Source organism: Phoca vitulina, unplaced genomic scaffold (assembly GCF_004348235.1).
Source record: "Phoca vitulina isolate PV1807 unplaced genomic scaffold, GSC_HSeal_1.0 scaffold66, whole genome shotgun sequence".
In the NCBI taxonomy this organism is placed as follows: Eukaryota; Metazoa; Chordata; class Mammalia; order Carnivora; family Phocidae; genus Phoca; species Phoca vitulina.
The window spans coordinates 4,013,591-4,035,264 of NW_022589769.1; the positions used below are offsets into that span (position 1 = coordinate 4,013,591).

The 21,674-nt window shown below is 54.6% G+C and overlaps 1 protein-coding gene across 1 annotated transcript in view; it reads right to left on the reverse strand.

Moving 5' to 3' along the window:
* The window catches only part of LOC116624395, a 143,683-nt gene that overhangs the window by 9,180 nt on the left and 112,829 nt on the right, over positions 1-21,674 (reverse strand). The window contains 15 exon segments of the mRNA XM_032392234.1: positions 6,649-6,790; positions 6,944-7,057; positions 7,227-7,336; positions 8,043-8,220; positions 8,372-8,577; positions 10,096-10,277; positions 13,201-13,340; positions 13,388-13,518; positions 14,666-14,864; positions 15,035-15,127; positions 15,356-15,540; positions 15,961-16,129; positions 18,373-18,537; positions 20,604-20,765; positions 21,451-21,579. Of these exon segments, the coding sequence (XP_032248125.1) occupies positions 6,649-6,790; positions 6,944-7,057; positions 7,227-7,336; positions 8,043-8,220; positions 8,372-8,577; positions 10,096-10,277; positions 13,201-13,340; positions 13,388-13,518; positions 14,666-14,864; positions 15,035-15,127; positions 15,356-15,540; positions 15,961-16,129; positions 18,373-18,537; positions 20,604-20,765; positions 21,451-21,579 (2,305 nt within the window).

Genomic DNA, 21,674 nt, shown 5'->3' on the forward strand with positions numbered 1-21,674 from the left:
TTTTTTTAAACTGTCCTAATAGGTATATAGTGTTCTCATTTGACTAATGGCTAGTACTGTTGAACATTTTTTTTGTGTGTCACTCGTATGTCTTCTTAGGTGAAATGTCTCCAGGCATTTTGCCCATTTTCCATTTTTTTCTTTCTTTTTTTTTTAATTTTATTATGTTAATCACCATACGTTACATCATTAGTTTTTGATGTAGTGTTCCATGATTCATTGTTTGCGTATAACACCCAGTGCTCCATTCAATACGTGTTCTCTTTAATACCCACCACCAGGCTAACCTATCCTCTCGCCTCCGCTCTAGAACCCTCAGTTTGTTTCTCAGAGTCCATAGTCTCTCATGGTTCATTTACCCCTCCGATATCCCTCTCTTCATTTTTCCCTTCCTACTATCTTCTTCTTCTTTTTTTTTTTTTTTTTAACATATAATGCATTATTTGTTTCAGAGGTACAGGTCTGTGATTCAACAGTCTTACACAATTCACAGCACTCACCATAGCACATACCCTCCCCAATGTCTATCACCCAGCCACCCCATCCCTCCCACCCCCCACCACTCCAGCAACCCTCAGTTTGTTTCCTGAGATTAAGAATTCCTCATATCAGTGAGATCATATGATACATGTCTTTCTCTGATTGACTTATTTCGCTCAGCATAATACCCTCCAGTTCCATCCACGTCGTTGCAAATGGCAAGATCTTATTCCTTTTGATGGCTGCATAATATTCCATTGTATATATATACTACATCTTCTTTATCCACTCATCTGTTGATGGACATCTTGGCTCTTTCCACAGTTTGGCCACTGTGGACATTGCTGCTATAAACATCGGGGTGCACGTACCCTTTCGGGTCCCTACTTTTATATCTTTGGGGTAAATACCCAGTAGTGCAATTGCTGGATCGTATGGTAGCTCTATTTTCAACTTTTTGAGGAACCTCCATACTGTTTTCCAGAGTGGCTGCACCAGCTTGCATTCCCACCAACAGTGTAGGAGGGTTCCCCTTTCTCCGCATCCCCGCCAACATCTGTCATTTCCTGACTTGTTAATTTTAGCCATTCTGACTGGTGTGAGGTGGTATCTCACTGAGGTTTTGATTTGGATTTCCCTGATGCCGAGCGATATTGAACACTTTTTCATGTGTCTGTTGGCCGTTTGGATGTCTTCTTTGGAAAAATGTCTGTTCATGTCTTCTGCCCATTTCTTGATTGGATTCTTTGTTCTTTTGGTGTTGAGTTTGATGAGTTCTTAATAGATTTTGGATACTAGCCCTTTATCTGATATGTCATTTGCAAATATCTTCTCCCATTCTGTCGGTTGTCTTTTGGTTTTGTTGACTGTTTCCTTTGCTGTGCAAAAGCTTCTTATCTTGATGAAGTCCCAATAGTTCATTTTTGCCCTTGTTTCCCTTGCCTTTGGCGATGTTTCTAGGAAGAAGTTGCCGTGGCTGAGGTCGAAGAGGTTGCTTCCTGTGTTCTCCTCTAGGATTTAGATGGACTCCTGTCTCACATTTAGGTCTTTCATCCATTTTGAGTCTATTTTTGTGTGTGGTATAAGGAAATGGTCAAGTTCCATTCTTCTGCATGTGGCTGTCCAATTTTCCCAACACCATTTGTTGAAGAGACTTTTTTCCATTGGACATTCTTTCCTGCTTTGTTGAAGATTAGTTGACCATAGAGTTGAGGGTCCATTTCTGGGCTCTCCATTCTGTTCCATTGATCTATGTGTCTGTTTTTGTGCCAGTACCATACTGTCTTGATGATGACAGCTTTGTCATAGAGCTTGAAATACGGAATTGTGATGCCGCCAGCTTTGCTTTTCTTTTTCAACATTCCTCTGGCTATTCGGGATCTTTTCTGGTTCCATACAAATTTTAGGATTATTTGTTCCATTTCTTTGAAAAAAGTTGATGGTATTTTGATAGGGATTGCATTAAATGTGTAGATTGCTCTAGGTAGCATTGACATCTTCACAATATTGGTTCTTCCAATCCATGAGCATGGAACGTTTTTCCATTTCTTTGTGTCTTCCTCAATTTCTTTCATGAGTATTTTATAGTTTTCTGAGTACAGATTCTTTGCCTCTTTGGTTAGATTTGTTCCTAGGTATCTTATGGTTTTGGGTGCAATTGTAAATGGGATCAACTCCTTAATTTTCTTCTGTCTTGTTGTTGGTGTATAGGAATGCCACTGATTTCTGTGCATTGATTTTATATCCTGCCACTTTACTGAATTCCTGTATGAATTCTAGCAGTTTGGGGGTGGAGTCTTTTGGGTTTTCCACATAAAGTATCATATCATCTGCAAAGAGTGAGAGTTTGACTTCTTTGCTGATTTGGATGCCTTTTATTTTTTTGTTGTTGTCTGATTGCTGTGGCTAGGACTTCTAATACTATGTTGAATAGCAGTGGTGATAGTGGACATCCCTGCCGTGTTCCTGACCTTAGGGGGAAAGCTCTCAGTGTTTCCCCATTGAGAATGATATTTGCTGTGGGTTTTTCATAGATGGCTTTTATTTTTTTATTATTTTTTAATTTTTTAATTTTTTAAAGATTTTATTTATTTATTCATGAGAGATAGAGAGAGAGGCAGAGGCAGAGGGAGAAGCAGGCTCCCCGTGGAGCAGGGAGCCTGATGCAGGACTCGATCCCAGGACTCTGGGATCATGACCTGAGCTGAAGGCAGACGCTTAACTGACTGAGCCACCCAGGCGTCCCATAGATGGCTTTTATGATATTGAGGTATATACCTTCTATCCCTACACTCTAAAGAGTTTTAATCAAGAAAGGATGCTGTACTTTGTCAAATGCTTTTTCTGCATCTATTGAGAGGATCGTATGGTTCTTGTTCTTTCTTTTGTTAATGTATTGTATCACATTGATTTGCAGATGTTGAACCAACCTTGTAGCCTAGGAATAAATCCCACTTGGTTGTGGTGAATAATCCTTTTAATGTACTGTTGGATCCTATTGACTAGTATTTTGGTGAGAATTTTTGCATCCATGTTCATCAGGGATATTGGTCTGTAATTCTCCTTTTTGATGGGGTCTTTGTCTGATTTTGGGATCAAGGTAATGCTGGCCTCATAAAATGAGTCTGGAAGTTTTCCTTCCATTTCTATTTTTTGGAACAGTTTCAGAAGAGTAGGTATTAATTCTTCTTTAAATGTTAGGTAGAATTCCCCTGGGAAGCCATCTGGCCCTGGGCTCTTGTTTTTTGGGAGATTTTTGATGACTGCTTCAATTTCCTTAGTGGTTATGGGTCTGTTCAGGTTTTCTATTTCTTCCGGGTTCAGTTTTGGTAGTTTATACATCTCTAGGAATGCATCCATTTCTTCCAGATTATCTAATTTGCTGGCATATAGTTGCTCATCATATGTTCTTATAATTGTTTGTATTTCTTTGGTGTTGGTTGTGATCTCTCCTCTTTCCTTCATGATTTTTTTTTTTTTTTTTAAAGATTTTATTTGACGGAGAGAAACACAGCAAGAGAGGGAACACAAGCAGGGGGAGTGGGAGAGGGAGAAGCAGGCTTCCCGCTGAGCAAGGAGCCCGATGCGGGGCTTGATCCCAGGACCCTGGGACCATGACCTGAGCCGAAGGCAGATGCTTAACGAATGAGCCACCCAGGTGCCCCTCCTTCATGATTTTATTTGGGTCATTTTTCTTTTTGATAAGTCTGGCCAGGGGTTTATCAATCTTATTCTTTCAAAGAACAAGCTCCTAGTTTCATTGATCTGTTCTACTGTTCTTGTGGTTTCTATTTCATTGATTTCTGCTCTGATCTTTATTATTTCTCTTCTCCTGCTGGGTTTAGGCTTGATTTGCTGTTCTTTCTACAGCTCCTTTAGGTGTAGGGTTAGGTTGTGTATTTGAGACCTTTCTTGTTTCTTGAGAAAGGCTTGATTGCTATATACTTTCTTCTTAGGACTGTCTTTGCTGCATCCCAAAGATTTTGAATAGTTGTGTTTTCATTTTCATTTGTTTCCATGAATTTTTTAAATTCTTCTTTAATTTCCTGGTTGACCCATTCATTCTTTAGTAGGATGCTCTTTAGCCTCCACGTATTTGAGTTCTTTCCGATTTTCCTCTTGTGATTGAGTTCTAGTTTCAAAGCATTGTGGTCCGAAAATATGCAGGGGATGATCCCAATCTTTTGGTACCAGTTGAGACTTGATTTGTGACCTAAGATGTGATCTATTCTGGAGAATGTTCCATGGGCACTAGAGAAGAATGTGTATTCTATTGCTTTGGGATGGAATGTTCTGAATATATCTGTGAAGTCCATCTGGTCCAGTGTGTCATTTAAAGTCTTTATTTCCTTGTTGATCTTTTGCTTAGATAATCTGTCCATTTTGGTGAGGGGGGTGTTAAAGTCCCCTACTATTACTGTATTGCTGTCAATGTGTTTCTTTGATTTTGTTAATTGGTTTATAAAATTGGCTGCTCCCATGTTAGGGGCATAGATATTTACAATTGTTAGATCTTCTTGTTGGAATGACTCAGTATGATATAGTGTCCTTCCTCATCTCTTATTATAGTCTTTGGTTTAAAATCTAATTTGTCTGATATAAGGATTGCCACCCCAGCTTTGGGTGGCAATCCATTTTTTTTCCCTGTTAAATTTGAGTTTACCTATTCTAGATAAGAGTCCTTTGTCAGATATGTGGGTTTGTAAGTATTTATCTTTGCGTTCTCTTAAAGAAGGTCTTTCACAGAACAAAAAAATTTTAATCTTGAAATCTATTTTTTGGTGTGCTACTCACTTCACTCAGCTTTGCCTGATGTCTTTCAGAGGTACATTTCAGCCTGTAGGTTCAGTGATTGAATGGCTAGGAAATGATTTAAACATTCTTTCTCAAATCAATCTGGCCAGATTGTACTTAACCTACATCTTGAAATTTATCAGCAAAGGTGTCAAATGACTTTTCAAAATCTCTACTGGATCTGTAGTTTTGACTTCTTGTTCATTTCTTCCTATTTCATTAATTACTCTTTAATTTCTCCCTCCTGCTTCCTCTGGTTCACACGGAGGATCAGCCAACACTTACTGTAATGAATGGAATTAGACTTGGCAGTCGTTGCCAACACTCTACTGTTGCGGCACAAAAACAGCCACGGATGCATATGAATAAATGTGTGGGGTTCTCTTCCTTGAGTGAGTCTCCATCAGTGGGAAAGATGGTTTCAGATAGCGCAGTGCTAAAAATCTGTTTCACCTTTAACATTAAATCATAGTTGAGCTGGGTATAAAATCTAACGTGACAGTTGTTCTCTTAATGCTTTAAAGGTGTATATTCTACCATCTTCGGTCCTTGCTGGTGGGAGATTGGTTGTCTACTTGTTCCTTGAAAGATCACTTCTTTGCCACTCTGATGTGTCTTAATCGGGGTTGATTGACAGTATCTGGGATACCTTGTGCTTCTGGAATCTGAGGAGTTCCAGTTCTCAACCTCTTTATTTTCCCATTCTGAAATTTCGTGAGACTCTCTCATATTTTCCAGTTCATTAATTTTTTCAATATTTTATTTATTTTTAGAGAGAGTACGTGTGGGGGGAAAGAGAATGTTAAGCGGGCTCCATGCTCAGTGTAGAGCCTGACATTGGGCTTGATGCTGTGACCCTGAGATCATGACCTGAGCTGAAATCAAGAGTCAGACGCTTAACCCACTGAGGCACCCAGGCGCCCCAAATCTGGTAAGTTTTAAATTTCAGTTAATATATGTATTTAATAGTTTCAAATTCTAGTATCTTTCTTTGACCAGATTCTACTCAGGTTCTGCGGAAATCTCAGTGAGGACCTGACATTGGGGTGGGGGGGCTTCTGTCTCTGCCTTGGCCAGGCCTAGCAAGAATTCTGCTAGGTCAATTTAGCCAGAATAATAGGTTACCTTGCCATCAGCCAGGGTTCCTCTGATCAGTCTGGGCTGCCTCCAGCAAGAGTCCTGGCAGGTCGAGTTAGCCAGAACTTCACCATCCCTGATGGTTCCTCTTGGTAATTTTCCATCCACAGACCCCCCACCCTGCTCCTTGGCTCTCAGTCCCCACTTTTCCCTGTTGTAATCAGAGCCTGATCTCTCTCCCCTATATGGCCAAACCCCATTGCAGTGCTCCCTATACCACTGTGATAGTCCCCCTGAATACAGCCTGCCTGCCTGGTCTTTTCCAAGCATCATGAGTAATCTTTCCTTTAACAGAGGTCCTTCTCCTGTTGTTTGGGGCAGTCGCTGACTTCCAGCCCTGTGCAGTGGAGCTTCAGCTGTGGGAATCATGCACAACAGTGGTTGACCCAGGGCTTTCCAGACATTGGAGAGAGTGTACATTCAAACCCCTGAAGAGCAGATCTGTGGTTATACATTTTCAGGAGGTGAGTTTATAGTTGTCTATGCTATTGTCTCCTGTGTCAGATGTCCCAGGGCTCACCAGCCTTGGCTTGGGCAGGGGGAGGCTTTGGGCCTCTTTTTTCTAAGTACTCCTTTGCACAGAACTTTGTTTTGACTCTTAGCTCCTGCCAGGCGGACAGGCACTCCGTTGTCATATAATGAACTAAGTAAGAGAAAGGAACTAGTTTTCCCTCTGGGAGGCAAGGCAGGGGTCAGCCAGGTAGGGGTGAGCTGGATGGCTGGTGGGGGGTGGCTTACCGCACTGCGGAGGAGGGTCCAGGGGCACGAAGCCCCGGGCACACAAGTGGATGTAGGCAGCTGCCAGGTTACAGGCAGGGTGGAGCTCCTGGGTGCCACAGGTCTCCTGGATGCACAGGCTGAGGAATGGCATGGGGTCCACCTGAAATCCAGCACCCACGGTCTCGGTCCTTGCGCGTTATGCCCTTGCGAGTAGCACAGGGGAGGGGCAGAGGCAAGATAGGGGTCAATTTGGGTCCCCTGGTCTACCTGCTGCATGGCTTCTGCTGGGGTCCAGACCCAGCCTCACACTCACCACCCTGAAGCAGTTCCCCAGGCAGGAACGGGGGTCCTGGAAGAAGGCCCAGCAGGTGGGGCTCCAGCCTGGGCACTCCTGAGTTTTCTCCATGGCCCTGCAGTCGCCACCCACCTAGTGAGACAAAGCCCAGACTCAGGCCTGCCGCCTGGACCTCCTCCTTCTTGGGCAGCTTGGACAGAGAAGCTGTCTGCAGAGTACACATGCCCCAAGCCAATCTCTACCCACACAGCCCCCGGGACACACGACCCCCCAGAGGAGGAGGGCTGGCGCACCAGCTCACCTGCCAGGCGAGGGCGAGCTCCTCCAGGCTCTGGGCCGCTGTGCCATCCGGCAACATCAGCTCATTGCCCGCCTCATTGTCATTGGTGCCCAGAAGGCCAGCAGACACCCCTGTGCAGAAAGGGGGCCAGGTGAGAGCCTGTCTGGGCCCAGGTTCCAGAAACGCCCGGACCCTCCACACCCGACGCCCATACCACCCCTGGGCTCTAGCCCCTCATCAGAGGGACAGGAGAAGGGAGCAAAGCATTTGTGTCCCTTCTGGGGACCCTCCCCATGCCCACCGTCCTCATCCCAAGTGGCCTGGGCTGACGGGAGAGCTGTTCTGGGGCTGCCCTGAACCCGGAGTCGATGTCCCAGAAAGGAGGTAGAATATGGGGTCAGAGAACCCTGGGCTTAAATCCGGGCTGTGAGAATGGTGGCCCGTCCATGAGCTTCAGTGAGGTCATCCAAACCACAGCCAACAATGAGGAGGAGAAGGGGAGGAGGCGGCGACCGGGGTATTACAGCTGCAGAGACAAGGCCAGTGGGCACCGAGCCGAGCAGGATCTGTCCACCTGCAGTGGGGACGGTCCCAGCACTGCCGTGACCCAGCAGGGAGACATGGCCTTGGACCTCCTTCCCATCCTGAGCCCTTCAGACTATTCTCCTGCCTGCTAAGGTTGTAAGCCCCAAAGATCAGCAGCAGCCTGAGGGAGTCCCTGGGCATCCTGCCCCCAGCGTCCCGAGGACCCCGAGAGTGTCCCTGGCTGGGGATCTCCCAGCCTCTGCAAGGCCGACCCCACCGGCTCGGAGGCTGCTAGCTGGGACCCAGACCCACCGTGGAGCCAGAGGCCCAGAGTCAGGCTGCAGAGACCAGCTCGGACATCACAGGTGATGGAGATGCCGTCCTCACTGGTCAGCTCGATCCTGGGGACATCCCTCCTCGTCTTGGCAGGAGGCAGATCGACGTGCAGACAGCTCTCCGTAGGCGAGGAGGAATCATACAGCCTGTAGGTCTGGGGGCCAGACATGGGCTGAGCAGACAGGTGGCAGGCAACGTGGGGCACCAGGTGGGAAGGGTCTGGGGCCCAGGCCATGGGTGTGTGGATGTGACAGGAACGTGTCATCCTTCTGGGCCCCCTGCCCCTCCCACTCTCGCATGCTCACCTTCAGGCTCGGGTAGAGCACCAGGGTGGTACGGTTCAGCTCCACGGACAGGGACGGGAGCCCCGAGCGGGCCCGGTTCAGTGTCAGTGAGAACGTGTCGTGGGCAAAGTCCTTGGCCAGCAGCAGACGGCCACAGTGGACACCCAGGCTCCACACCTGGCCATCAAAGGTCACCACATACCTGGCCCCGGCCACCACAGCATGGTCTGGGAAGAAGAAAGCCCAGGGCAGGTAAGATGGCTCTGCCCGCTCTGCCCGCTACCCTGGGGACCCTGAGCGCAGGGGGTACTCCAGGGTGTCCAGAGCCTTTCTGGCCTGTGACCCCTTGGGCAGCCCACATGGGGGGGGGGGGTCTATCCCCAGCTCTTCTCCACCATCTCCAGCGAAGTCGACAATAAAAAGAAAGGGCTGATACAGGATTCCTTTCATATGAAGTGTCCAGAGTAGGCAAATCCATGGAGCCAGGAGGGAGACAGGTGGGAGCCAAGGACAGAGGGTGACAGCTAAGGGACAGAGGATGCTTGTGAGGTCATGAAAATGCTCTACAACCGACGGCAGTGGGGGATGTGAACCTCTGTGAATATATTCAAAGCCACTGAATTATATGCTTGAACTAAACAGTGTGGTATGCGAATTGTGGGTCAATGAAGCTATTGAAAAATAATCAGTATAAAAAACACACAAAAGTATGACCAAAGGCTCCATCTAATGCAAGGAAGTTACCATGGGGGCCTGGCTCTGCCCTCGTCCAGGTGGGCAGAAGATCAAGACAGGGACAGCGTGCCCCACCGGGCCAGTTCGGCTGCTGAGCAGCGACTTGGGCTAGAAGTGGGGGGGCACTAGGGGACACATACCCAGGCCAGGGGGCTGCTGGCCCAGCCAGCCTCACGAGGAGGGTCCTGCATGCCCCTTCATCAGCCATCAGAGCTCAAGGTCACAGGCCAGCCCAAGGTCACACAAGTACGGAACTCCAAGGCCGACTTCAACCTCACCGTGCTGCCCAGCAGAGAAAGTACCCCTGACCCTAGGAGGGCAACCGCTTGCCCCGAGCCTCAGCATTCCCGCGTGGTCGGTACGAACCACACTGATACACCAGTCCTACCAGGCCCTGAGTGCCACACCTGCCTGTGGACTTGAGGCCCACCCCGGCACCAAGGAACTCGGCTCACAAACCACACGTGCCTGTCACCCAGAGGAGTGAGCCCTGGTGCCACCTCCAGTGCACAGAGGGGAAACCAAGTCCCAGAGAGGTGGGAAGACTCGCCCGGGCCACACTCGGGCACGAGCTGGATGCAAACTCCCACGGGGCCCCAAGCCCCTGGAGCCACATCCGGTCTTGGCACAGCCCGTGGTGGCCGGCCCTGCCTGACCACGAGTCTGGACTCCATTAGCCGCCTTCCGGCTCCAGCTGGAGGTCTGCCTTTTGCGTCTCCAGGACCGACAAGGGGGAGGGAGCTGGCCTCGAGCCCCAAGCCGCTTGGCCCACTTCTGGGTTGGGCCCCAGACTCAGGCTTTCCTATGCTGGACGAAAGCCCGGATCTGCAGCCCAGTCCTCGTCCACTATGACCTGTGACAGTCCAGTAACCTCTGGGCCCTGCGGTACTGGGCTCAGGTCCCGGGGGCCACCCAGGACCAGGCCCCTCTCTGTCTGCCCCTGCCACGTCCTGCTGCCCCACCCCACAGGGTCCAGGGCTTCCCGGGGAGGAGGGCGGCCCGAGACTCACAGTCGTGGGGGCTCTCCAGCAGACGATGCTGCAGCCGGTAGTACTCGGCCCACACGTTGGTCCTGGACAGCTCGCCGAGCGGCCGCAGCAGCTTCTCCACCACGTAGCCGGTCACCCGGGCCACAGCCAGGGGCTCGTTCCCCGCCGGCAGCAGCGGCAAAGTCACCCGCACCGAACAGTTCCTGGAAGGAGCACAGAGGAGGTGGAGGAGGGTCCAGGCTCAGGGCAGACACAGCGGCCTCGCTGGAAGGACACAGATGTCTGGGCTCCTGCCGGGGGGGGGGGTACATACGTGCTGCCCCCCAGGGCCTTGGGTCAGGTCTATGTGAACCCCGAGAATGGGCCGGCCCACATTTAGGGCTCCTGGAGGTGGGGTGGGCAGCAAAAGCATCGGAGAAAGGGGAGGTCGGAGCCAAAGGGGACCTTGGGAGTTCGACCATCAAGGGAGGACCCTGAAACTTTCTCAGGGCAGAAAACAGGGGTCAGGTCGACTTTGTGGGGTCTGAAGGAGCAGAGAGGTCTCAGCACACGTTGGGCTTGGAGGTAGATGAGGAATAGTTCATGCCCTCGACTGCGGGTGGAGGTAGGTCCAGGGGGCTGGGGGTGGGGGAGGACATTTACCTCCCCCAGGAGGCCCGGAGGACCTGCAGCGGTGGGGCCGGAAGTGGTCTCAGAGGCCTCCCTGCCCCCCGCACCCCTTCCTCAGCACAAGCACCCAGTGCTGACCCCTTGCCAGGACCTCCCCCGGGCAGGAGCCCCCTAACCGCACCAGTCAGCCCCTACCTTTGCAAACAGCCCCGACTAGTACATTCCTCTGCACACCAGCTGACACCGTGCCCCCTTGGCAGCTTCCCTCGGCCAGCCCACGTTGTGACAGCACCGAGAGCCCTGGTGGCCTGAGCACCACCCGAGGCACCGAGCACTGATCCAAGTTTGCCCGAGTCAGAACGGGATTCAAGCCCAAGCATTCCCCCGGTCCCCACGTGCTGTGAGGTCGCTTGGCTGGGGCCGCTGCCATTCCGAGCACCCCCCCCACTGCTGATGGGGGCCCCAGCCTGGGAGGGGGAGGGGCGCACGCACCCCAGAGCCCAGGCCTGTCTCTGAGGCTGGTTCTGCTGCCCCATCTGGTCCAGTCTCCTCTCTGACAACTCCCAGACTGTTGTACGGCCCAGACCTCAAAATAGCAGTTCCTACTGGCCGTTTCCAACTGTGTGTCCTCATGGCTTCTCAAGCTCAATGCGTCCAGAATGGCGCCCTGACCATCCCCGCTCCTGCCACACAGACTGAATAAAGGCCCCCGAAGACCTCCAAGTGCCTGGGCCCTAGGACTACGGGAACTGATGTGGCCAAAGGCACTTTGCGGGTGTGCCTAAGTGAAGGATTCTGGGATGGATTATCCGGGTGAGCTCATGTCATCAGAAAAAGGGCGGGAGGAGGGTCAGAGAGACAAGATAGAAGGACAGAGTCTGGAGAGAAAGTGATGCTGTGGCTTTCAGCTTTGAAGGTGGAGGAAGGGTCTCTGAGCCAAGGAGCGCCGGTGCTCCTAGAGGCTGGAAAAGGTAAAGGGGGTGGGTTCTCCCCTGGAGCCTCCCTGGGAGCCAGCCCGGCCGACACGTTGGCTGTAGCCCACTGAAACGGATTTCCCAGACTTCGGACCTCTAGAACGACACAAGGATAAGTCTGTGTTGTTTGAAATCACTAAATGTGTGGGTCAAGGGGCTATGGCAGCAAGAGGAAACTGATAAAGCCCCCATCTGCCTGCCACCAGTCATCCCTCATTGCTCCGCCAATGGACCAGACCGTCCCTCCTGCCATTTGCAAGGCCAAAAACCTCGGCGCCACCTGTTCCAACACCTAAGCCAATCTGTCAGCAAATCTCCAGGCTTGACCTTACAACATATCCAGAATCTAAACACCTTGCAGCCCTTCCATGGCTCCCGAGTCTCGCCCGGACACCCACAACCGAGGGCCACTCCTTACGGGGCTCCGCACTTCCATCCACACCACGCCCCTGCGCCCAGCCGAGTCTCACCACCAGGGCCAGAGGGATCTTTTTATTTTTTTTAATTTTTATTTATTTTTTGACAGAGACAGCGAGAGAGGGAACACAAGCAGGGGGAGTGGGAGAGGGAGAAGCAGGCTTCCCTCTGAGCAGGAAGCCTAATGCGGGGCTTCCCTCTGAGCAGGAAGCCTAACGCTAAACGGCTGAGCCACCCAGGCGCCCCCAGAGGGATCTTTTTAAATGGGATATACATCATGTCTTTTCTCAGCTCGAAACCTTTTGTGAGTTCCCATCACAGAGTAGAAGTCAATGTCATCACAAAGGCTCCAGGCCACCTGGATGCCCCTCAACCCTCAGGCTCTTGTAGCCTCCACTCCAGCCCCACTGGTTTCCTCCATACTCCTCCAGCAGGCCAGGCACACTCCCACCCCTGGGCCTTTGCACTGGCTGTGGCCTCTGCCTGAAACTCTTCCCATGATGCTCACAGGGCCCCCTCCCCCAGCTCCTTCCAGCCCTTGTGCAAACGCCACCTTCTCAAAGAAGCAGACCATGGCTTCACCATGCCAAGGGTGCCCCCCACCCCACTTGTCCTGCCTGTTCGTCTCCAGCATTTACCACCCGATATACCAAAGCACAGGCTAGGAAACTATGTCTCATGGGCGAGATCCAGCCCGTGTCCAGTTTCTGGAGGGCCTGCAAGGTAAGAGGGGCTCTTCTGTTTTTAAAGGATTATTGAAAAACAAAGGGAAGATGAAGGGAGAGACCACCAAGCCTACAAAGCCTGAAAACTTTTACCCTGAGGCCCCTCTGGAGGAAAGTGTGGCCGAGTACGGTGTAGATAACCTAGCTCTTTGTTCAGTGTGAGGATGGGGATGGGTCTCGTTCACTGCTGTATCCATAGAACCTAAAACAGCTCCCACCCGGAGAACCTGTTCATCCAATACCCGTGGAATGAAGAATAAGCCTCAACTTAACAGATGAGGACTGAAAATGCCCCCCTGGCAGGGTCGTCCTAAGGAATACACGAGACCAAGGGTGCTGTAGCCTGGGGCCCGGCCTGGGGCAGGGAGGCAGAGAAGGACGGTCCCCGGTCCCCAAGGTACCTGGCTGAGAAGCTGTACAGGGCCAGCAAGGGCTTGCAGAGCCTCTGCAGGGCCTGGGACAAAGTGGATTCAGCCCAAGACAGCATCTGGTGGGCGGCCTGCAGGAGGCGGGCGGGAAGAGCCATCAGGGTTCACCCCACCTGGCAGGCCCGCGTCCCACCCCCTCGCCCCACCTCACCAGCTCCACGGCTGCCCTGATGGGCCTGGGCCCCAGGGCCCGCCACAGCCGCACGGCCTCCTCGGCCCGCTCCCGCCACACCTCGTCCAGGGGCTGTGGGGTCACCTCCAGGTAGGCGTCCTTCAGTGTGGCCAGGGGCCCTGCAACAGGTGGCCGCCACCCACCGTGAGCCCCCTCCCCATCCCCCCACCCGGAGTCCTGACCTCAGGCCAGATGTCACTGGGCCTGCAGCCCAGACCCCGGCAGGGGGACCGGCCCCCTTGATGACCCAGGCCTCCAGGAAACAGGGCCTGTTCCAGGGAATAAGGTGGCGGCACGAGGGAGTGCAGGGAAAGAGCCAGCCCGGCAGGCCCGAGACTTCCCCTCTGCAAGGCCCGTTCCCAAGGTCGGCCCTGGGCTGGCATGTGGGAGCCCGGATGGGAGGAGGGTTGCCACCACTCCCAGAACCGAACAGAGGGCCTCGCTCTGCCCAAACCATTTGCAGGGACAAATGGCTTGTGCCCAACACCCCCTTTCCTCCTGTGAGTCCGGAATGGTGGTGTGTGCCAGGGGAGGCTTCCTCCAGGACAAGCCCCCTAAGAAAACCCTCGGTGCAGGACCTCTAACGAGCTTCCCTGGCAGACCAGTGGTGGTCACCATGTGACGCTGGGGGAATTGAAGGCGTCCTGGGTGACCTCCCCGGGAGAAGATTCTGGAAGCTTGTGCCTGGTTTCCCTCCCTCGCTCGGGCCCCCGCACCGCTTCCCTTTGCTGATCTTGCTCTGTGTGCTTTCGCTGTAACAAATCCTAGCTGTGAGCAGGAAAATATTCCGAGAACTGAGCCCTAGCGAGCCACGGAAGCTGGGGGTGGCCGTGGGGATTCTGACCCAGAGACAGAAGCAGGGTGGGAGAGAAGGGCCAGCTATCGGCCCTGGTGCTCGTGTGGAGAGGCCTGAGGTTCCCAGCATCACTTGGAGGACGCTCGGGGCAGCGGCGACTTAGTAACCAGGACAGAAGCCTGAACCACACAGCCACGCTGGCGCTGATCACAGAACCAGAAATGGGCTCTGGGATCTTCCAGCACTGGGCCTAATAGAAATAAAGCTGTAGGCCCAAAAGAAATCAGGCGGGGACTGGAAAAAAAAAAAATAGACCAGCAGTCCGCAAAGAACCAAGGCAGCGGGCATGAGGGATGTTAGCTTGGAGAGCTGCAGGGATGGAGGCAGCAGAGAGAACACAAAGGCTGCAGGCCCATGAGGCCCCGCAGGCCGGGAGGGCTCTGGGGTTGGGCCCTCGCTCGTGCACTCACGTTCCAGCTCGTTCCGCAGCTGCTCCAGCCCCGCCCGTAGTCTCTCCAGGTAGGGGGGCAAGTGGTGTATCAGCGCCTGCCTGGCCTGGCCCCATGGCGCGGCCACTGCCCGGCCACTCGCCACCACGGCTCCCAGTCCCCTGTGGGACAACTGCAGGAGGGGGCCCACCATGCTGTCCAGGGTGCCCGCCGGCTGCACCTGGGCAGGGAAATCGAGGCAGGATTGGTGTGAGGGTCTGGGGCACTCCAGAAGATCCTCACGCCTGGTGAGTGGAGGGCACAGGATGCGCCGGGGGAAGGGGGGGCATCTCCACACAGCACCTCCCCTTCTCAAAGTGTGTCCCCGACCCCCCGGTGCAGTCTACCCACCAGGCGCCGGAACCTTTCCACGTAGGCATCCAAGCCTCGGATCTTCTTCTCCAGCTGGGCTCCCACCTGGGCCCCTATGGCTGCCATCCTGGACTGTGGGCACAGAGGGACAGGCTGGGGACTCCGGGGAGGGGGGTGCTTCCCGGGACTGGGGTGGACAGGAGGTTCTCGGTGCCAGCCATAGGGCCCCAGGATATGTTTGCATGCTACGGGGCTGCCTCTGGTTTTCTGGGCCTTGTTGGACCCAAAAGGCTCGCAGCCCCGGCACTGTGGTCTGGGCCCCAGGGAAAACAGCATCCCCCACCCCCGGGGCCGCCTCACCTCCACGCGGCCCAGCAGGGTTCCCGGGCAGCCGTGTGCCTCCAGGCGAAGACTCTGGTTGGCAGCCTGCAGGCTCAGGCGTCCCAGGGGCTGCACGGGCTGCCCGCCGTCCTGGAGCAGGGCCTCCACCTCGGCCGTTCGCCTGTGGGCACATGCCCGCAGCACCACGCTCTCCTCTCGGCTCCCTGGGGCCAGGAAGGGTCCTGCTGTTGCCCCCGGGACTCGCCTGGCTGCCGCCCGGCTGTCTACACCTCCTCCTTTCCATGGAGAGCTTCCCGTCAGCCCCAGGCCCTAGCGTTTGCAGGCCTGGAAGCGCACCACCCAAATCAGCTTCCCGACCCCCTGAGGCCTGGGCTCCTTCTCATCCCCCAGCCCATACCCACCTCCCGTCTGCCCACCTGGACCCTTCTCCCAACCTCTCCTGACATCACAGCCCCATACAGGTGGCTGCAGGGGGCTCACTGTCTCCTCTGAGCTGGGGGCGCCACGAAGTCCTAACCGGGTTCCCTGACTCCTCAACTATCAACACCCCGATCTCTGTCCTCTCTGGGGCCCAGCTGGGCCCCGCCCCAGCCATCTGAGCAGTCCTCGCTGTCTCTACTCACCTTCCTCATGGGTCACAGCGGCCTGGAGGCAGCTCGGGGCCCGGGACACCGACAGCCTCACTTTCTCGTCCCCATTGTCCACAATTCCCTCTAGCTGGATGCTGGCCCGAGAAGCTGAGGTGGAGACCCGGCCCCGCAGGCCAAGCTGCTGAGCCTTGGCGCTGAGGATCTGCAAACAGGGGAGCAGAGAGCAGAGTGGGGCCTGGTCCCCCCGCTCTTGCTAGCCCCGGGCCCAAGGAGAGAAAAGGCAGCGCCCACCCCTGCCCCACATCTCCCGGGGCACTGGGACCCCCACGTACAACCCCACAAGGTTCACTATCCCTGCCAACTGCAGAAAGTACCTATTAAATCCACATCTGGGGCCTGATAAGCCAGGGGCACCCACCATCCCCATGGCTTAAACATCGCCGAGGCCAGGCCTCGCCCCGGCACCGCTGTCTTAACTGATCCGGGTGGCCCTGGGCCTTGACATTTTTGCCGTCCCTGGTGCCCAGCTGTTTCTACCTGCCGTGCTTTCTGTAATTTCAGGAGAAGCACGGCAAATGCCTCAGCACGTTCAAGGAGCTGTTGTGGGGAGCACGGGGCACAAACACAGTCCCCGAGCACTTTGTCGCGACCCTTGCAGATGCCCAGCCTTGCAGGAGGGGGACTCGGGACAGGTGAGCTCTGAATGGACAATGAGGCTGGAGGTCACAGAAGGAACCCTGGAGGACACCCTGCAAGGGGAGGCCTGTTGGGGGGAGGGGAGCCACCTCTGGCCGGGACTCAGCTGCCCCATGTTCGAGTCCAGATGCTGCTACCAACGAGCCATACCACCCTGAATAAGTGCGTTGCCCTGTCTGTGCCTCGGTTTCCAGTTCTGTCAAATGACGCAGTACGGTGGCCTTCGAACTTCAGCAGGAATCGGAATTACTGTGTGTGTGTGTGTGTGTGTGTGTGTGTGTGTGTGTGTGTGTGTGTTACAGGAGGGCGCCTTACGGGGTGAACGTGTTCCTCAAAAAGGCACATGGAAGTTTGAACCCTGGTTCCGATTATTCGGAAATAGGGTCTCTGCAGATGTGGTTGTCCTGGATTCAGGTGGGCCCTAAATGCAACGACCCATAGCCTTGGGAGACAGCCGTGTGAAGACGCAGAGGTTGGAATGACACGGCCATAAGCCAAGGAGCGCCCAGGCCTGCCGGTGACCCCCAGAAGCAGGAAGAGGCACGGGGGGACAGTGCCCTAGAGCTTCTGCTGGGCGTGCGGACTTGCTGACACCCTGATTTCAGACTTCTAGCCTCTAGCACTGTGAAAGGAAAAAAATCCTGTTGTGTTCCAGCACCGCGCTGGGGGGTCCTCCGTTCGGCAGCCCTAGGAATCTAATTCAGGGGGCTCACTACACATGTTCCAGAAAATCCATCCTCGAGGTTTCCAAGTGGGTGGGGTGCAGCCCAGAGAGCCTTTTGAAATTTCACAGTGTCATGAGGACCAAACAAGGCTGGGAAAGACCTCTCTCCACCGCATGGACCCCCACATGGGGCAGGGGGCCCACTCCCAGGCCGGCAGGCCTTGGGGCACTGGGATGACAGGCGCGGGAGCGGCTGGGGGCCTGGCTGGCAGGCGGGGAAACGAAGCGGTCACCCCGGACAGGCTTGGAGAGCGAAGCTCTTTTGATACCACCGTGCCACCATGCAGGGAACAGGCCGAGCGACCTCCAGAGGCAGAAGAGCCATCCCCATCCAGCTCCGGATGCTGGAAGGAAACCTCACGAGCACCTACTATGTGCAAACAGCTCTGCAGATGAGGTGGGATTTGTTCCCATTGGACAGAGGAGACAACTGAGGTCAGAAGAAGGAAAGTCACGAAGTCAGGGGCACTTGGCCAGGGGGACGCGGAGGTGGGCAGATGGTAACAGTGATGGGGCACCTACTGTGTGCCTATTTTAAAGGGGGCAGAGGGAGGGGGTGCCCGGAACCCTACCCGCTGCCTTGCGAAGTATGTCCGCTCCCCACTTACAGATGAGGAGGCAGGGCTCAGCGAGGGCCCTTCCCAAGGCCCTTCCCTTCACTCGGCCGGTGGGGACAGAGAAGGCATCGAGCCCAGCTCTGCGCCCTCCTACCTTCCTGGGCTGCTGGGAGAATCGGTAATACTGAGTGGCTGCCTTGTCCCAGGCACTGCTCTAAGTGATCTGCACGTAGTAACATACTTAATCCTCGCAGCATGAATCCCACGGGAGCTAGGGTAGGTGCAGCGATTACTCCCCGCTTTGCAGGGGAGGAAGCCGAGCAGCGTGCCAGCCTGCGGTTCTGACAGTGACCACCAGGTGGCAGGGCCATCCAGGCGGTGGTGGCCTCGCAGGCCAGAGCTGGAGGAAGGGCATCCTCCTGGGGGTGTGTGTGGGGGGGTGCAGGCAGCCCCGACCTGGCCACCCACCTCCAGCTCCCCGGAGAAGTCTGGTGCCCGAGGCTTGCTGTGGTTGCGGAGGGTCAGGCTGAGGTGCAGGCCATGGTCTGGGTCCGGGGCGAGGCCCATCTGGCAGCGGGAATCCAGCAGGAGCCCATTGTGGCCCAGGGTGTGCTCCCCAGAGACTGAGAGAGCCTGGAACGAGAGGGTGGGTGTCAGCGGTCAGGGAGGCACAGGGGCTGCAACTTCCTCTCCCCACCATGCCCGGGCCTGGTCCAGACCCCCGGGGCTGTCGCAAGAGCCTGTTGGGTCTCCCTTCTAGTTCAGCCCATGGTCCCTCCTCCACTCGGGAGCCAGACTGACGGTGAAAAATGCAAATCGGACATGATCCCCTTGCTCAAAACTCTCCGCCTCCCCGTTGTACTAAGAAAAGCTGGTTGCCTGATATGGCCCACAAGTCAGCATAATCTTCTTAACCTCACCTCCTTGCTCTCTAAAGGCTGCCCTCTGTTCCTCCAATACCCTCAGCATGCTCCGCCACAGGGCCTTTGCACTGGCTGTTCCCTGTGCAGAGCTCGCATTTGTCAGTGGGGCCCCCTGCAATCCCCTGTCCCCTCTCCCTGCGTCATTCCTTCACAGCATTCATCATGCCTCAGTACATATCATGCATCTTTTTTTTTTTTTTTAAGATTTTATTTATTCATTTGAGACACAGAGATAGAGAGAGAGAGAGAAAGCATGAGCAGGGAGAGAGGCAGAGGGAGAGGGAGAAGCAGGCTCCTCAGTGAGCCAGGAACCTGATGCGGGGCTTGATCCCAGGACCCTGGGATCATGACCTGAGCCGAAGGCAGACGCTTAACGACTGAGCCACCCAGGTGCCCCCGTATCATGCATCTTGTTTAACTTTTTCCACCCACTGGAATGTGAGCTCCAAGGGGTGGGGCACCCAGTCTGTCCCCTTCACCTTCCTTGTCCCTGCACCTAGGAGAGGGCCCTGCATTAAGTAAAACCCACAAATGCTTCCTGAACAAATGGATGAATAGGGTTGGCAACCTGGCTCAAGAGCCAAATTTGGCTCACTGCTTGTTCTTGTTAATAAATATGCATCGGAAGATGGCCACACCCATGAGTTTACATATAACCTATGACAGCACAGTTGAGTGATGGTAACAGAGATCATATGGCTTGAAAAGCTAAAATATGGGGCACCTGGGTGGCTCAGTCGTTAAGCGTCTGCCTTCGGCTCAGGTCATGATCCCCGGGGCATGGGATCGAGCCCCGCATCGGGCTCCCTGCTCAAGCGGGAAGCCTGCTTCTCCCTCTCCCTCTGCCTGCCACTCCCCCAGCTTGTGCGCACTCTCTCTCTCTGTGTCAAATAAATAAATAAAGTCTTAAAAAAAAAAAAAAGAAAAGCTAAAATATTTGCTATCTGACCCTTTACAGAAAATCTCTGACCCTGGGATAGATGGATAGTTGGGGAAATGGATGGATGGATGGATAGGAGGGTGGGTGAGTAGGTAGATGGGTAGGTGAGTAGGTGGGTGGCTGGGTAGATGGACAGATGGACTGACAGGAGGGTGGGTGAGTAGGTGGCTGGATGGATGGGAAAGTGGGTGAGTAGGTGGATAGGTGGGTGAATGGATGGGAAGGTGGGTGAGTAGGTGGATGGGTGGGTTTATGGATGGATGGATGGGGGGATGGATGGACAGAAGGGTGGGGAGTACATGGGTGGATGGATGGGAAAGTGGGTGAGTAGGTGGATGGGTGGGTGGATAGATGGGAAGGTGGTGAGTAGGTGGCTGGGTGGGTGTATGGATGGATGGATGGGGGGATGGATGGACAGAAGGGTGGGGAGTAGGTGGGTGGATGGATGGGAGAGTTGGTAGGTAGGAGGAAGGACCAATCAACCAGCTAACAAACCCAGGAAGAATGTTTTGGGAAAGGGGTCCCAACACCTCACCTCCAACAACGATGCAGCTGAGCACCTTTCATTTACGTGTAAAGCTCTCTTCCTGTGTTGCATCTCATATCTCACAGTCACCCTACATGCTGAAGCCTACTGCCTCTTCTGTTCCTCAGATGGAACCCTGGACTTTGAGAGGGTCGACCCGCCCTGCCTGGGATCACCCCACCGGCAGATGGCAGAGCGGTGATGTGGGCACCCAGCTCCCTCGCACACACCCCTGCGCTCTGTGGATGCTGTCCTCTCTCCTCACCCTCCCTCCATGGGTGCCCGGGCCCCCTCCCCGGGACAGACTCACCCTGGGCAGGTCGCAGAGCCCCAGGTGCAGGGAATGGTGCAGCCGGTGGGTATAGTCGGTCCCCACCTCCCCCTGGAAGCTCTGAGTGGTGCAGGAGCCGGTGAAGATGTGCTGCAGCATGGCCTCGGCGTGGATCCTGTCCGCCTGCGATGGCCAATGCCTCTGGCAGGAGAGGGCACCGTGAGGCAGGGGCTCATCCCATGAGAGGGGAGAGGGGCCAAGGCCAGCTGCAGACGGGAGACCTCACGAGAGAGGGTCAGGTGCTGGAAGTCCCATCATGAGAGCTCCAGTCGGCCACAGCAGTGATTTATACGCTGGGCGGATGTTTGTGGGGAGCACCGGGAGCCTGAGTTTAAAGGGTCCCAGAGCCCAGGGTGCGAGACCCCAGGAGGAACAAGGTTGGCTTTCAGGGCCATTTCTCCCCATTTCTCCGTGGTCCGGTCCCTGTCCCAGGCTCTGCAGAACAGTGCTCAGCCCCAGCCGCAGCCCCAGGTGGGCAGTGATGCCGGGAAGACTCCAACCTGACGCCTCCAGGAACCTGATCTCCCTCTGCCCCCAAAAGCCCTCTGGTGTCACCAGCTCCTTCCCTCCTCTGGCTCCGAGTGCTCACCTCATGCTGGGCGCCTTGCTTCCCTCATCCCCGCAGAGCTGTCACTATACCCCAGTCAGGGAACCCATTTTACAGATGAGAACACCAAGGCTCACAGTGGAGAAGTGAGTTGCTCACCATCCTCCAGCACAGCTAGCATTGGCACAAGACCCCATGGCCTCAGAGCCAGAAACTTTGTACAGCAGGTGTGGCCCCCCTGCGGGTGACCTGCCTGGGACCCGGCTTTCTAGGCCTCACCTCATATGTCAGGTTCTGCTGCACCCGGCGCCGGTCCCAGGACAGATCGAGCTGCTCGCTGAACACGGCCGGGGTCTGTGTTACGGCCCCACAGGCCCGGAGGGCACTCAGGCCCCAAATTTCCTGGAGCTGACAAGAAGATGGAATATGGGACTTGGGGGAGCCAGCACAGGGGCCCAGAGTTAGAGAGAGCCCCGTGCTTGGCTTGGCAGTCCCGCCAGCGC